The sequence below is a fragment of the Stigmatopora nigra genome, chromosome 20 (genome assembly GCF_051989575.1).
Source record: "Stigmatopora nigra isolate UIUO_SnigA chromosome 20, RoL_Snig_1.1, whole genome shotgun sequence".
In the NCBI taxonomy this organism is placed as follows: domain Eukaryota; kingdom Metazoa; phylum Chordata; class Actinopteri; order Syngnathiformes; family Syngnathidae; genus Stigmatopora; species Stigmatopora nigra.
Genome location: NC_135527.1, coordinates 6,835,820 through 6,850,696, shown reverse-complemented (window position 1 = coordinate 6,850,696; position 14,877 = coordinate 6,835,820). Strand labels below are relative to the sequence as shown.

Sequence of the window (14,877 nt, the reverse complement as noted above, 5' to 3'; positions counted from 1 at the left end):
TATGGACGCGTTGTTCGCCTGGGAATGGCGGCGTTTGTTTTACGAAAAACATAAAGATTGGTCCTCTCTCAGCATTATATCGGTAATGTGCTTACGCCAACCCGCACGTTTATGGAAGATTGCCAAGATGTCCGTAGATCGTGGAAATCTAGATTTTTACGCACACGTTTGAAGTCAGACGTGCCTTTGAAGAGTGTCGGTTTACAACTCGCCGTATTTCCCCCGAATGCCAAAGGGCAGTGAGGTCGTGCTTTTGCTGTATTTGGTTTGCCGAAATTGGGCAATTTTAAACTAAAATAAGATTTTTTTTCACTTAAGATTGGACGGAGTTCTGTCAGAGATTTGGTTTTTGGATTGGATTGGATTGGATGATTTTATTTATGCCGTATTAAGGGAAATTTCGTTGTCACAGTAGCAAGAGGGTGAGAATACAGACACAGAAAAATACATTTTAGACATAAATAGATAGGCAATAAGTTAATAAGTAAATACATGAATAAATATGTAAATAAATAACCGTGTTGCTGAAATATATATACATATACATACACATACATATATAAATAAGCACATATATACATACACATACATATATAAGCACATATATACGTACACATACATATATATATACATACACATACATATATAAGCACATATATACATATACATACATGTATAAGCACATATATACATACACATACTTATATAAGCACATATATACATACACATACATATATAAGCACATATATACATACATATATAAGCGCATATATACATACAAATACATATATATAAGCACATATATACATACACATACATATATAAGCACAGATATACATACACATACAATTACATATATACATACAAATACATATATATAAGCACATATATACATACACATACATATATAAGCACAGATATACATACACATACAATTACATATATACATACAAATACATATATATATAAGCACATATATACATACACATACATATATAAGCACAGATATACATACACATACAATTACATATTTACATACAAATACATATATATAAGCACATATATACATACACATACATATATAAGCACAGATATACATACACACATATATAAATATACATACACATACATATATAAGCACATATATACATACACATACATATATAAGCACATATATACATACACATACATATATAAGCACATATATACATACACATACACATATATAAGCACATATACATATGCATACATATATAAGCACATATATACATACACATACATATATAAGCACATATATACATACACATACATATATAAGCACATATACATACATATATAAGCATATATATACATATGCATACATATATAAGCACATATATACATACACATGCATATATAAGCACATATATACATACACATACTTACATTCCAAAACCAAAGTACTTTATGAAAAAAGACTAATATTCAAAAATTCTATTCAGTTTTTGACATTTTTTGGGGCTCTTGTGTCAGAATGCCGCTTTTTAAGATGTGGAAAAAACCTTTTGTATTGACGCACGCCGCCTGTAATTGGCTAGTTAATTTTGGGGTACATTTTCACCTGGTTTTCCAGTCCGTCTGCCAGCGAGATTTTTTGAAGGCGGAGTTCCACAGGGGTACACGTTGCACTCCGGTTGACCTAATTCCTCCCTGGCGCTCTTTCAAAGTGCTGAGCATGGCGAGCGCCATTCCGTCAAGGTATCTAGCCCCGCCCCTTGCTGTTAATTCTGGAAATCAAGCAACATCTGTTGTGCTTTGCGGCGCCTTGCAAACTCACGGGAGACCCCTCCCACCCCCCTGCACCCCCCCCTCCTCCTTTAGCAGAAAAAAAATGCACTGGCCCGAAGCAAACGATGAAATCTCTATGAATTTTTCACATTCCGGAATACATTTTGTAGGAATAGCTCAATATAAAAAAAGACCAGTCGCTGTAAAAGATTGAGAAGACAGTTTTTTTTCAGCAGCGCCAGACATGTTGTGTCTCGGAATTTGTCCGTATGCATGAATTTTAATATTCCAGCAAAGTGCCGCACAATTCCCAGATCCCAAGCGCCAGTTTAGCGTAGTCTTGCCGCCGCTACACTCTCGTATACATCTTGCATGATTTTTAGGGCTTAAAACTATTTCAAAATCCGCCCGGTAACGAAATTAGTGGAGCGGACTACAATACTATTCATGGAATTAGCATAAAATGCTATTGTATTATCGTACTGTAGTATTTTTATTTAATTTATTCAATTTTGGGTGCTGAATCTGGTCATGTTTTATCATAAAATGCAGTTTTTATTTTTGTGAATCTAGTTTTTTATATAAATATATGTCAAGTTGTTTTTATGCCTGCCAATAAGAGAGTAAAATACCGTATTTTCTCGCATATAAGCCGTATTTGTATAAAAAATGATAACTGGATCAAGGATACGGCTTATATGTGCACAAAAGTTAGTGTTGCTATACTCTTTTTCACCAGTAGGTGTTGGCGAATTAACATTTACTATTTGTTGGTTATTTCCTGCTTTGCAGTAAGAAAACAATCTTTATTGGATGAAATAATTTCTTATGTTTAATTTTAATCAATTTTTTCTGTGTTTTTAGTTCAAAAATCATTGGATAAAATCCAAAAAATATATTTTGATCGATAAAATAGAAACTGAATATTCACTGCTTTTAATCCAGTTCTTTTAGTCCATTTATAAAAAACAAAATCATATAAAAAAAGCTAAAATAAACAGTTTTAGATCTGTAAAAAAACTGAATATTCAGTTATTTTAATCCAGTTCTTTTAATCCATTAAAAAATCTAAATATTATATCTAAAATAATCCATCCCACATAAAATCAACTTAACCTTAACACAGCCCTGCGAACCAACCCGACTCCGACACCCCCTTGACCCAAACCATACAACCCCAAAAGAAACCTCTAAAACTAAAAACTACATCAAATCAATTAACCCCAAAAACAACAACAAATACCTACCAAATCCTCTCAAAAGTTACTAATGTATTATCCAATCGATCCATTTAACTTTCCCTCGCCATGAGACGCCCAATCAGCGATGAAACGAAACTCTAGCACTGGCAGTGCGGCCATGTTGAATATTCAAACAAAGATAATTATCTACGGATTAGCCTCATTTTGGCTAAGGCCACTTCCACTTGTCAGAAGACCCCCAGGGACAGATTGTTTAATCATTAAGACCTTTCGCTCCCTGTGAACTGCCAGCGGCGCAATTTGCTTCAAGTCAGCTCCAAAAAAAGATATATTATGTCAAAACGAGGGCTAGCCATTTTAGCCACCTAGCTTTTCCCAATAATTTTATATATTCGGTTCATTTTTTTAGTAAAGCATTAGAAATAATAATTATAAATATTTATTTTGTTGTGTTAAAGGGTTTTCACGTTGATAGACGTCCAATCATGTGGCTTAAAAATGAAAATATTTAGTTAAATTTTTTTTTTTAGATTTTATAACCATAAGAAATCCATAAAAACCTTCAAATGAAGTAAAAATTTTTTTTATATATTTGGTTTGTAACCATAAAACCATAAAAACCATAAATAAAACCCATAAAAAATCCATAAAGCCATAAAAAAAAACATAAAAAATCCATAAAAACCATAAAAAAACATATATAATCCATAAAAACCATAAAAAATCCATAAAAACCTCCAAATGAAGTAAAAAAATAATTGTATATATTTGGTTTGTAATGTTTTTTTCGTACAACCATAAATCATTAGAAATAAAAAATATAAATATTTATTTTATTGTGTTAAAAGGTTTTTACTTTGTAGTAATTGCAAATATTTTAAGGAAAGAATATATTTATTTAGTTATGGTTTCTTTTGTAAGAAAAAATGTTTTTTATTCATATACATTTGATATCTGAGTGGATTAAATATATTAAATAGAGTGTAAATTCCATCTGATTGGTTCGTTTTTACCAAGTTTGTCTCCGACACCCCCCATGTCCGCCATGATGGGTGTGAACAACTTTTCACGCCCGTGTCCAGAAAACGGTTCAATGCGAGGCCAGAGAAAGGATGTCACTTCCAGTTTTTTTTTCAGGGTGTACATATGGCGGCGTTCTAGAACCCATGTTGTTTTGGACTGTCGGTTTTCATCAAAAAAAAGGTGGACTGTTACCTAACAAAAAAACCTCCGCCTTCCCACATCGGCGCCCCGTGTGGTCACGGTCCATCTGGGCTCTGTGAGGTCATTGAACACACCACCTGCTCGGATTGGGCGGAGCTACAGTTCTGAGGTGGTGGGGATTTACGAGTTTAATGTAATAGTTATAAGCGATAGGCGTCCAATCGTCTAAAATGAATTTTGGTTGAGTAAAATCTGTTATTTAGAGATTATATCAACCTTTAATGGGATTATTATACATACACTTGTATGTATGTTGAGTTTTTGGTGGATTTAAATAAGAAAAGCATGTTTTTTGGGGGTAAATAGGGTTTTAGCTATAGGGCGATAGGCGTCCAATCGTCTAAAATGGATTCTGGTAAAGTAAAATCTGTTATTTAGAGATTATATCAACCTTTAATGGGATTATTCAATATACACTTGTATGTATGTTGAGTTTTTGGTGGATTAGAATAAGAAAAACAGTTTTTTGGGGGAGGATAGGGTTTATGCTATAGGCGATAGGCGTCCAATCGTCTAAAATGGATTCTGGTTAAGTAAAATGTGTTTTTTAGAGATTATATCAACTTTTAATTGGATTATTCAATATACACTTGTATGTATGTTGAGTTTTTGGTGGATTAGAATAAGAAAAACATGTTTTTGGGGGTAGTTGGGGTTTTAGCTATAGGTGATAGGCGTCCAATCATCCATGAAGGATTCTGTTCAAGTAAAATCTGTTTTTTAGAGATTATATCACCCTAAAATGTTGCTTTAATGGGATTATTTAACGTACACATGTATGTATGTTGAGTTTTTGGTGGATTAGAATAAGAAAACAGTTTTTTGGGGGGAAGATGGGGTTTTAGCTATAGGTGATAGGCGTCCAATCGTCCAAACTGGTTTCCGCTCAAGTAAAATGTTATTTACAGATCATATCAACCTTTAATGTTGCTTCAATGGGATTATTTAACATACACATGTATGTATGTTGAGTTCTTTTGTGGATTAGAATAAGAAAAACATGTTTTTTGGGGGTAGATGGGGTTTTAGCTATAGGTGATAGGCGTCCAATCGTCTAAAATGGATTCTGGTCAAGTAAAATCTGTTATTTAGAGATTATATCACCCCGAAATACTTCTTAAATGGGATTATTTAATATACATGTGTATGTATGTTGAGTTTTTGGTGGATTAGAATAAGAAAAACATGTTTTTTGGGGGTAGATGGGGTTTTAGCTATAGGTGATAGGCGTCCAATCGTCTAAAATAGATTCTGGTCAAGTAAAATCTGTTATTTAGAGGTTTTATTACCCCGAAATGTTGCTTTAATGGGATTTTTTAACATACACATGTATGTATGTTGAGTTTTTGGTAGATTAGAATAAGAAAGGCATGTTTCTTGGGGTTGATAGGGTTTTTGTTGAACATATACACAAGGCTTTTGTTTTTATTTAAGTCAGCTCATGTTGCCTATACATGTTGTGTTGATACTGTATACACCCTTGATTCTGCCACCTGTTTTTTACTGCCTGGACTAAGAATTGCAAGTCTGCAAGCAATTGGATATGTCAGGAAAACTGAATTTTGTCTGGGTGAAGACATAAGATCTGTTGCTGTTTCGGATTTGGGATATAGTCTGGTTTTACTTAATCCAGTAGGATTATGATGAAACTGATTGTGTGGATATTGGATGATAAAAAACTTTTAGATTCTAGAACATGGATGGAAGACTCGGGTTGGTTCAAGGGCTGGACCATTTTAGATATAATATTTAGATTTTTTTTACATAAATGGATTAAAAGAACTGGATTAAAAGGCCTGAATGTCCAGTTTTTTATAGATCTAATACAATGTTTATTTTAGCTTTTTTTAAATATATTTTTTGAGTCTACAAAAATGATTTTTGAACTAAAAACACAGGAAAAAATGATTAAAAAATGACAATTATTGATTTAAAAGGGGGAAATCAGGAAATTTAATATACATCTATATTTATCATTTTAATTTAATCCTAAATCAGAAAGTCAGCACTCATGATTGACTCTCTCGGGCCACACAAAATGATGCATCGGGCCAGATTTGGCCCCCAGGCCGCCACTTTAACACCTGTGTTCTAGAACGAACCAATCAGATGAAATTTATTCTGTATTTAATATATTTAATCCACTCAGATATGAAATGTGTATGAATAAACTATTTTTTTACATAAAAACAACTAAATAAGTATATTTTTCCTTAAAATATTTGCAATTACTATAAAGTGAAAACCCAATTAAATAAATATTTGTTATATATTAATATATAATAATATATTGTTAAAATATGTTTTTTTATTTCTAATGGTTTATGGTTGTATTAAAAAACATATTACGAACCAAATATATAGAATTATTTTTTACTTCATTTAAGGGTTATCTTAAGGATTTTTTTGATAGTTATAAAATCTAAAAAAAAACTAATTAAACCCATTATTTTCATTTACGAGTCACAATAAAATAAATATTTATGTTTTTTATTTCTAATGGTTTATGGTTGCACTAAAAAAACATATTACGAACCAAATATATATATAAAAAATACTTAATTTTAAGGGTTTTCTTTTGGATTTTTTTGATAGTTATAAAATCTAAAAAAAAAAACAAATTAAACCCATTATTTTCATTTCCAAGCCACATAATTGAACATCTCCCCCCTGAAAGGGTTAAACCTTCCTCCTCTCCGCAAACATTTTACATTCCCCTCTGTTCCTGAGCGTGAACCAATAGGAATCCTTTCCAGTGTGTATATATATTTAGAGAGCAAGAAAAGAGAAGAGAAGAGAGAGAGAATTCACAGTCGATGGTCCGAGGGGTAGCTTTAAAAAACCATGTTTGGATTTTAATTGCATGAGGATTTGATTGGATTCTATTTTGTTACTACGTGTACATGGCCACGCCCCCTCAGCGCACGTCACTGGTGAGTAGCGTGGACTCGGAGTCACTCCCCTGCCTACTTTTAATAGCTTTGTCATGTGATGGAAAGCAGTTGTAAGACAGGTGCCCTCGGTTCATTCTCGGCGAGGGGTAGCAGTCGCCTGTGTGCAAGCCATTCGCTACAACCACGCTTGGATTTCTTTTATACCTGATCCCCCCCTCCCCTCCCTCATTTTTTTTATCCTTTTCAACCCCTATTCCTGAAGATTATTTTCTTATTTTTTTAAAGGGGTTGTTAAGTTCCAATTTTTTTTGAATTTTTTTTTTTTGTGCATTTTTTTGGTTGATTTTTTTTGCATTTTTTTTTTTTGGTTGTTTTTTTTTTGTTTCAAACCGAGCCGGGCTGGATGGCGTGGGACAGGTGTAACCAGGACTTGGTGTGGAGAGAAATTGAGGTGAGATTAGTGTATAAAAAAAACAAAGTCCTATCCTTGTGGACTGCTGTTTTGTTGTTGTTTTTTTTTGGAGCAAAGGTTTTTTGTGGCTTTTTTAGTCCAGTACAGATGACCCAACCCCCCTTTTTAAACCCCTCGGTGCGTTCCGCGTAATGTGGACCCCCGTTAAGGATGCCGAACGCTGTTAAACAAGCAGGATTGGATAAAACCTACATTTCTTGGTGTATTTGAAGGACTCTTTCTCTCGTTTTTGATTCATCATGGTGCGTTTAAGGTACCGGGATTCTAGTCTAGCCGTTTTTTTTGCTGTTTTTCCTCCAGGGTTTACGCACAGAGTCCCATAGCGACCCGCAGCATCCGTGCGCGAGAGTGAAACCCGTCTGAATAAATCTACACCAGCTTATTTAAATGCCGTTCTAGTTTTTGTTTTTTTTGTAGCCCGGTAGCACTTTAATTTCTACCGTGCTACGCAGTGATGCTCTGCGGAGGTGCGGATTATTTCCCTCCGAGCGGAGATTTCTCCGCAGTGCTTGACAATTCTCTCCAAAAATCTTCGCGCACGCTATAAATAATCACGCCGGGAGGAATACGCCGCCTTTTTAATTCCCCGGCGCAAGTGCGTAAATCAACGATGGTCTGTCCAAAACCAGGGGCGCCGGTCCATCACTTTAAAAAAACCCGGGGAGTCTATAAGATAATTAAACATCCAGTTGTAGACCAGTTTTTGGCTACCATGGGGTGTTAAAGTGGATCATTTGGTAAGCACAAGCGCTATCTTGAAGTCATGCTGTGGCAGTGGGGTATAACCCTGAGGTTTAGCCCCTCCTTGCTTCCTAATTTGGGTCTGAAAATGTGTAACTTTGTGAATTTGGGGAGCTGAGTGTCCGTTAATGGCCGGGATGCATAAAAAATTTATAAAAAATCATCCAAGACATGCAAATGAGCTCTTTAGCTTTGTTTGTTTTTATAACAGTCAGAACCAGGTTCACCTAACATGCCCCCTTGCTCCTTTTACAGTTAATCCCAGGGGTGTACTGTAAAGTACGCCCTAGATCTTGCATAAAACGTGGGTATACTACGTTAAAAACTGACCATATTGCCTCTCCTGGTTTTCCAGTGCGCTGCTTTGGTTGGAGAAGACCAACCCCTCTGTCCCGACCTCCCCGAACTCGACCTCTCCGAGCTGGACGTCAGCGACCTGGACGCCGATGGCTTCCTGGGAGGACTCAAGTGGTACAGCGACCAATCGGAGATCATTTCCGCGCAGTATGGCAATGAGGCATGCAATCTTTTCGAGGTAAGTCACAGAAACGGGAGATAATGTAAAGCTCAATAAACCCGGTAGGACCTTTAACCCCTCTACCCCCTTATTTGGAACCCAACCGCGGTAGGGCTTTCTTATCAAAAGTGTTTATTTCAGTTCGGGCTTTAACTTTAGCGGCTCACTTCTGAAAGCAAACTCTGGACACGTCGTAAAGAATAGCTTCTCAAAAGGCTTGTAAAACTTTAATCTACCTCCTATCACCCTACCACTGTTCCTTTTTTTTAACCCCCCCTACCTTGTTGTCACTCAACGAGGCTGCCAACAAGGTCGACGATCCAACCCGGGTCATAAAACCGTCAGTCTCACCGTCTTCATTAAGAACTCTTATCAGTAGAGTAGATAAACGCAGAACTGGAAGCCGTAACCTCGCCCCCGAGTGGTGAAAACGGCATCACGCGCTCACGTTTTCAGCTGCCGGGAGGGTCCGCGGGGGGTGCACTTGCTTCTACAGGCAACACTTGATAATAGGAGAAATTCTTTCCATGTTTAACTTCACCGACAAGCGCCAAGAACTGTTTTTGGTCCATTTTTGGACCCGCAAATGGAGTCTAAGTGCTAGCTGGCTTGAATCTTTGCGATATGGCATTCTGATTGGTTTAAAAATACCAACAGGTGTCATTTTGAGGAACAATATACGCTTCTGTGGCTTTAATGGCCTTCAACACACCTGTCAGATTGTTTTTTTTGGATAGAAATATTAGGTAAGCCGATTTTAGACTTGCATTGTGTTTGGCATAGACGTGATTGCATGCCTTTTTACTTAAGTTAATTCACTTCACTGAACTGACCCAATTATTTTTAAGAGATCAGACCCAACGATGCAATCTCCATCGTGAGGTTTATTTGCAATTTTATTTGAAACTCGTACTGCTTTTTGCTGTAAACTTTAAATTGAAATGTTACCGAGATGCTAGCAAACGGTTCTTTGCTAGTAAGGCAGGTAAAAAGTTGTTGGATCTAGTTTAGTATCTATGTAGTACATATATAGGGTATATTTTTATATTGTCTAAGAGTCAGGGAATGTAGAATCGTAGCATGATAGCTACATGAAGCTAATTATTACCTACTAGGTTAAGAAATCCTGTAAACCTGTAACCCGATTTGTTGCTACAATGATTTTTGCATAAATACAATGTAAACTTGAATATTTTTTATCTAAAATGGCTTTAAGTGATCCCAAACTAGCTAAAACTTTATTCCGATATAGTTCAGTGATCAATATCTGGAACAATACTACTCAGAGTTCAAATATACCTCAATGGGGCGTAGTACGTACACACAAATACACCAAAAAACACTCCTTGATAGTCACAACCTGTACTTTTTTGTGGAATCCTTGACCTAAGACTCTAATAATTATCCATACCAGGTAAATAATTATATGGTGTTATGTTACAGGCTTTGACTTAACCTTGATTTTATTAGTTTTTTGTGTGGTCAAGCACCAGTGCACAGAAAATAAGGAGCATGTGTTTTTGCAAGAATACTGTAGTCTCGTGCCAATGTTTTGGAGGTCTTTTCCGTGTATGCCAGTAGCTATTGTGTCTTGCTGAGTGAAAGCTTTGCAAATCTTAGAGTGGGGGGGTGTGGGGGGGTGGATAGGGGGGAGGGGGGGGGGTCTGGAAGGGGCTTCTCCATCTTTGGAAAGTTTGAAGTCACCATATGAAGTGGCCAGTTCTTCATGTAGCAGGACCTGGCTAATCCCTTTTAATCTGACAGGGGAAAGTTTGCCTCTTGGCAAGGATTAGAGCGCCGTGGGAAGGGGGGAGGAGTTTGTGGATGTAGAGGAAGGGGGGGGGGTGGCTGATGTGTTTCCTCATTAGCCTGGTGGAGCATCATCACAATAAAATCCTGACTGTTATCCAGGGAGATACTTTTAGGTTGTCTACAGTAACGTGGCCAAGTTTGAAACTCATAAAATGTGGTTTTGGGTTGTTTGGGTTATAGCTGTGGATTATTTCAGTGATTGAATAAGAAGTACTGTATTTTCACGACTATAAGGCGCACTGCATTATAAGGCGCACCCTCAATGAATGACATTTTTCCATGTATAAGGCACACTGGATTAAAAGGCGCACCCTCAATGAATGGCACATTTTTTGGCATATATAGGGCGCACTGGATCATAAGGCGCCCTGTCTATTTTGGAGAAAATTTAAGACTTAAGTGCGCCTTATAGTCGTGAAAATACGGTACTTTTTTCGGATTTTTTGTTTTTATTCTGCGTAGAAGCCACTATTGGTTGAAGTACTATTGTTTATTCAATATAGTTTTTTGCATTTATCAGTGTCAGGACAGGTTTTGTTGTTTTCCGGCCTTATTCTATTTCAAACTTGACTGTAGAAGCTAAATACCGTATTTTCCATATATAAGGCGCACCACATTATAAGGCGCACTGTATTATAAGGCGCACTGTCTATTTTGGAGAAAATTTAAGACATTAGTGCGCCTTATAGTCTTGAAAATACGGTAATTGCTATTGACTTCCAGGTATGAAGCACTCACTACTTTACAGTCACCTCTAGAGCCAGCCATTGTTGATGGTTGTATAAAATTTTGCAGTGGGGGAGGAGCTATATGATGGAAGATGTTGTAAACTATGATGGCTGATCTGCATATTTAACAGTATTGTTTCAGTTCAGGCATTTGCGTTTTTTTAATATCCGAAAGTAGTGGTTTTTCATTGTTGGTTTTCTGTTTTTTCCATATATAAGGCGCCCTGTCTATTTTGGAGAAAATGTACGACTTTTAAGTGCGCCTTACAGTCGTGAAAATACGGTAGTATTTATGTCATGGCGAGGGAGGAGTTTGAAATGGATACGAGATAAACTCGGGTTCACCAAGCGTCCCTTGGCTGGCCTCTGCGTCCATTCCTTATTGTCCGGGATCAAAATGTAGACTATGATAGAACACTTAGTCCTGTTCCACATGGGTGTAAAACTTTCTTTGCTTTGTGTTTGACACCTCTTCAAAATGGGCAGGCTATGAACGCCGGTGTTCTATTTCGGGCCACAGTTGTTAAGGGGGCGCTAGAGCCAATAATTTCCTGATGTACTGCCAAAGATAACAGCATGGAAGTGTTGACCTAATGTCATTTGAACTGGACAGAAGACCGCATGGATTGCAGTGAGGGGGTCGATGGTCCAATTCGGGTTTCTTCCATTTGGTCAATGAATGGATTTTTTAGAAGGTTTAGTCCAAGGGGTGTCAAACTCCGAGTCTGCGGGCCGAATACATCTTAATTTTGAGATCAAGCGGGCAGGACCAGTAAACTCATTGCAAAATTTACATAGAACTGACAATAAGCCCACTTTTGTCCTTTGTATTAGTCACTAATACCGTATTTTCACAACTATAAGGCGCACTTAAAAGTCTTACATTTTCTCCAAAATAGACGCCTTTATAATACAGTGCGCCTTATAATACAGTGTGCCTTATAATAAAGTGTCATTCATTGAGAGTGCGCCTTATATATGGAAAAATTGTCATTTATTGAGAGTGCGCCTTATTATACAGTGCAACTTATAATACAGTGTGCCTTATAATACAGTGTGCCTTATAATACAGTGTGCCTTATAATACAGTGCGCCTTATAATACAGTGCGCCTTATATATGGAAAAAATGTAATTCATTGAGAGTGCGCCTTATATATGGAAAAAATCTCATTTAATGAGAGTGCGCCTTATAATTCAGTGCGCCTTATAATACAGTGCACCTTATAATACAGTGCACCTTATAATATACAGTGCGCCTTATAATATACAGTGCGCCTTATAATACAGTGCGCCTTATAATACAGTACGCCTTATAATACAGTGCACCTTATAGATGGAAAAAATGTCATTCATTGAGGGTGCGCCTTATAATGCGGTGCGCCTTATAGTCGTGAAAATACGGTACTAATAATTAGTGCATAGAATGAGTAAATTATCAAAATATTTATTAACAGGATTTTCCTATTACATTAGGAACAATATATTATGAACAAGAGAATAACATAAGAACATAAATAAAGTATGAGCAATTTTAACAACACTTTTTACACAGTTAAACATATATTTTTAAGTGTGTAGTACATAAAAATACACAGAAATAGTAACAATATTCCAATATCATTTAGTACCAGCCTTGTGGAACTTAAAAAAACTTATTTTCAACATCTGGAAAGCAATTTGAACAAATGAATAATGTTTTCATGTTGTCTGCATATACTAAAATACTGCGCCCCCTAGCGGATTATACAATAACTACACATTTTAAAGAAAATTCATATTTTTTTTATACAATGCAGCTTTCTTCCCCGGGCTGTACCAAACCACTAGATGGGTCGTATCCGGCCCGCGGGCCGTATGTTTGACCCCCCTAGTCTAGTCCATGAAATATTTGGGAATATCCGTCTGTTTTTGTCAACGATTCCATGATCGAATCTCCATTTTTTGTTCTAGTTCTGCCGGTTCTTATTAAGTCATGTGGATTTTTTTTGTAGGTCGCCCCCTTCATGTCATGGCCAGGTGTCTTGACAAATTTGTCAATGCTAGGCTAGGCTAGACAGACATAAGGACAGATGGGTAAAGAAAGGGAAGGTTTGGACTTGTGCCAGCTTGAATCAAAGCCCAAGGATTGGGGAGTAAAAGGTTGTGGGCTTTGCAGCTAGTAAACTCAAATGCCAAGGCTTTAGAGCCTTACCAAGATAGGTTGCACGGACATTCTGTTAGCATGCGATCACACGTCGTTGAGATTTCGCGCTCGTGCGGTTCGATGCCGTTTGTGGAACTCCTTTGGGCTTGATTTTCTCCTTTAAGTTATGTCACAGGTCCAAAAATATGGAAAAAATACTGATATCATTAGCTGGGTAAAGGGTAGATTTGGTCTATAGGGTAAGGGGTAGAGGAGCTATGGCTAAGTTATGTTACAGGTCCAAAAAATTGGAAAAAATAAAGATATCATTAGCTGGGTAAAGGGTAATTTTGGTCTATAGGGTAAGGGGTAGGGGAGTTATGGCTTAGGAGCCATATATGGCTCTTTTGGTGAGTGAATCTGGCTCTTTGTGCTAAAATATGGAAACTAGAACTGAGATATTACATATAGAACTGCTTTAATATTCATTTTTTTGCAGTAAAGTCTTCTGGAATGAATGATTTCATTGATTAGGAACAGCATAAGAGTATTTTTTTATAAAATATTCAGTTTTTTCTACTTTAAAAGTAGTTAAATTACAAAAAAATGATAAGGCACTTGTTTAGATGTATGTATTTTGACTTTTAAATTCGTAGTATGACTCATAAGGAATAATAACATTGGAAAATATGATTTTTTTGTGAGTTTCTTTATCAAAAAGGTTCCTTACTATCATTTTTTAATCAATTTCTTCAGGTGAGTTGAATACTCAGTTATTTAGATTAGTTTATACTTTTCTACTATGTAAAAACTATTAAGATAACCACATATTTACTTGTTTAGGTTTATAAAAATGAGCTCTAGATAACTTCCCATACACAATCAGTGTAGATTTTCATTGTTCCCAATCCGAGACCCCCCCCTCACCCCCTGCTGAGTGTTTGCTTTTTGAAATTAACGCTGACATTTGCAATCAAACCGCCCACATCTGGTCAGAGCTCTTGCAAAGGGACGTCTGAATTTCCAGAGTCACCAAAAAAAAAAAATGCGGCACCCCCTTCCCTTAATCTGTACTGTTATCACACGTGGGCTGTCGGTTGAAAAGCCGCACACTCGGGTAAATTTCCCCGCCTTCTTTGGCTCCCTAAAGCGCTGGATTTGTTTTTTTCTGGAAGGCGGTTTGGATCCCAAACAATAGTCTCCTTCTGGGAAGGTTTTGGGATAGCTAGCGCCCTTTTATTTTTGGTTTGGGACTATCTCTCTTTTACATTCATCCCTCGGTCCCAGTAGGAAACTGGCAGATTCCAAACTCCCCAGTGCATCCCTGTCAATGTCTACAGGTGTGTACCGTATTTTCACGACTATAAGGTGCACCACATTTTAAGGCGCACCATCAA

The 14,877-nt window shown here is 36.6% G+C and overlaps 1 protein-coding gene across 7 annotated transcripts in view; it reads left to right on the top strand.

Annotated features, from left to right (window-relative positions):
- The window catches only part of ppargc1a (peroxisome proliferator-activated receptor gamma, coactivator 1 alpha), a 165,876-nt gene that overhangs the window by 125,309 nt on the left and 25,690 nt on the right, over positions 1 to 14,877 (top strand). For 2 of the 7 annotated variants that reach the window (XM_077742526.1, XM_077742525.1), the window contains exons 1-2: positions 7,140 to 7,538; positions 8,656 to 8,835. In XM_077742526.1, the coding sequence (XP_077598652.1) occupies positions 7,491 to 7,538; positions 8,656 to 8,835 (228 nt within the window). In that variant the 5' untranslated portion in view covers positions 7,140 to 7,490. The other 5 variants (XM_077742530.1, XM_077742529.1, XM_077742528.1 and 2 more) reach the window with 4 other exon arrangements.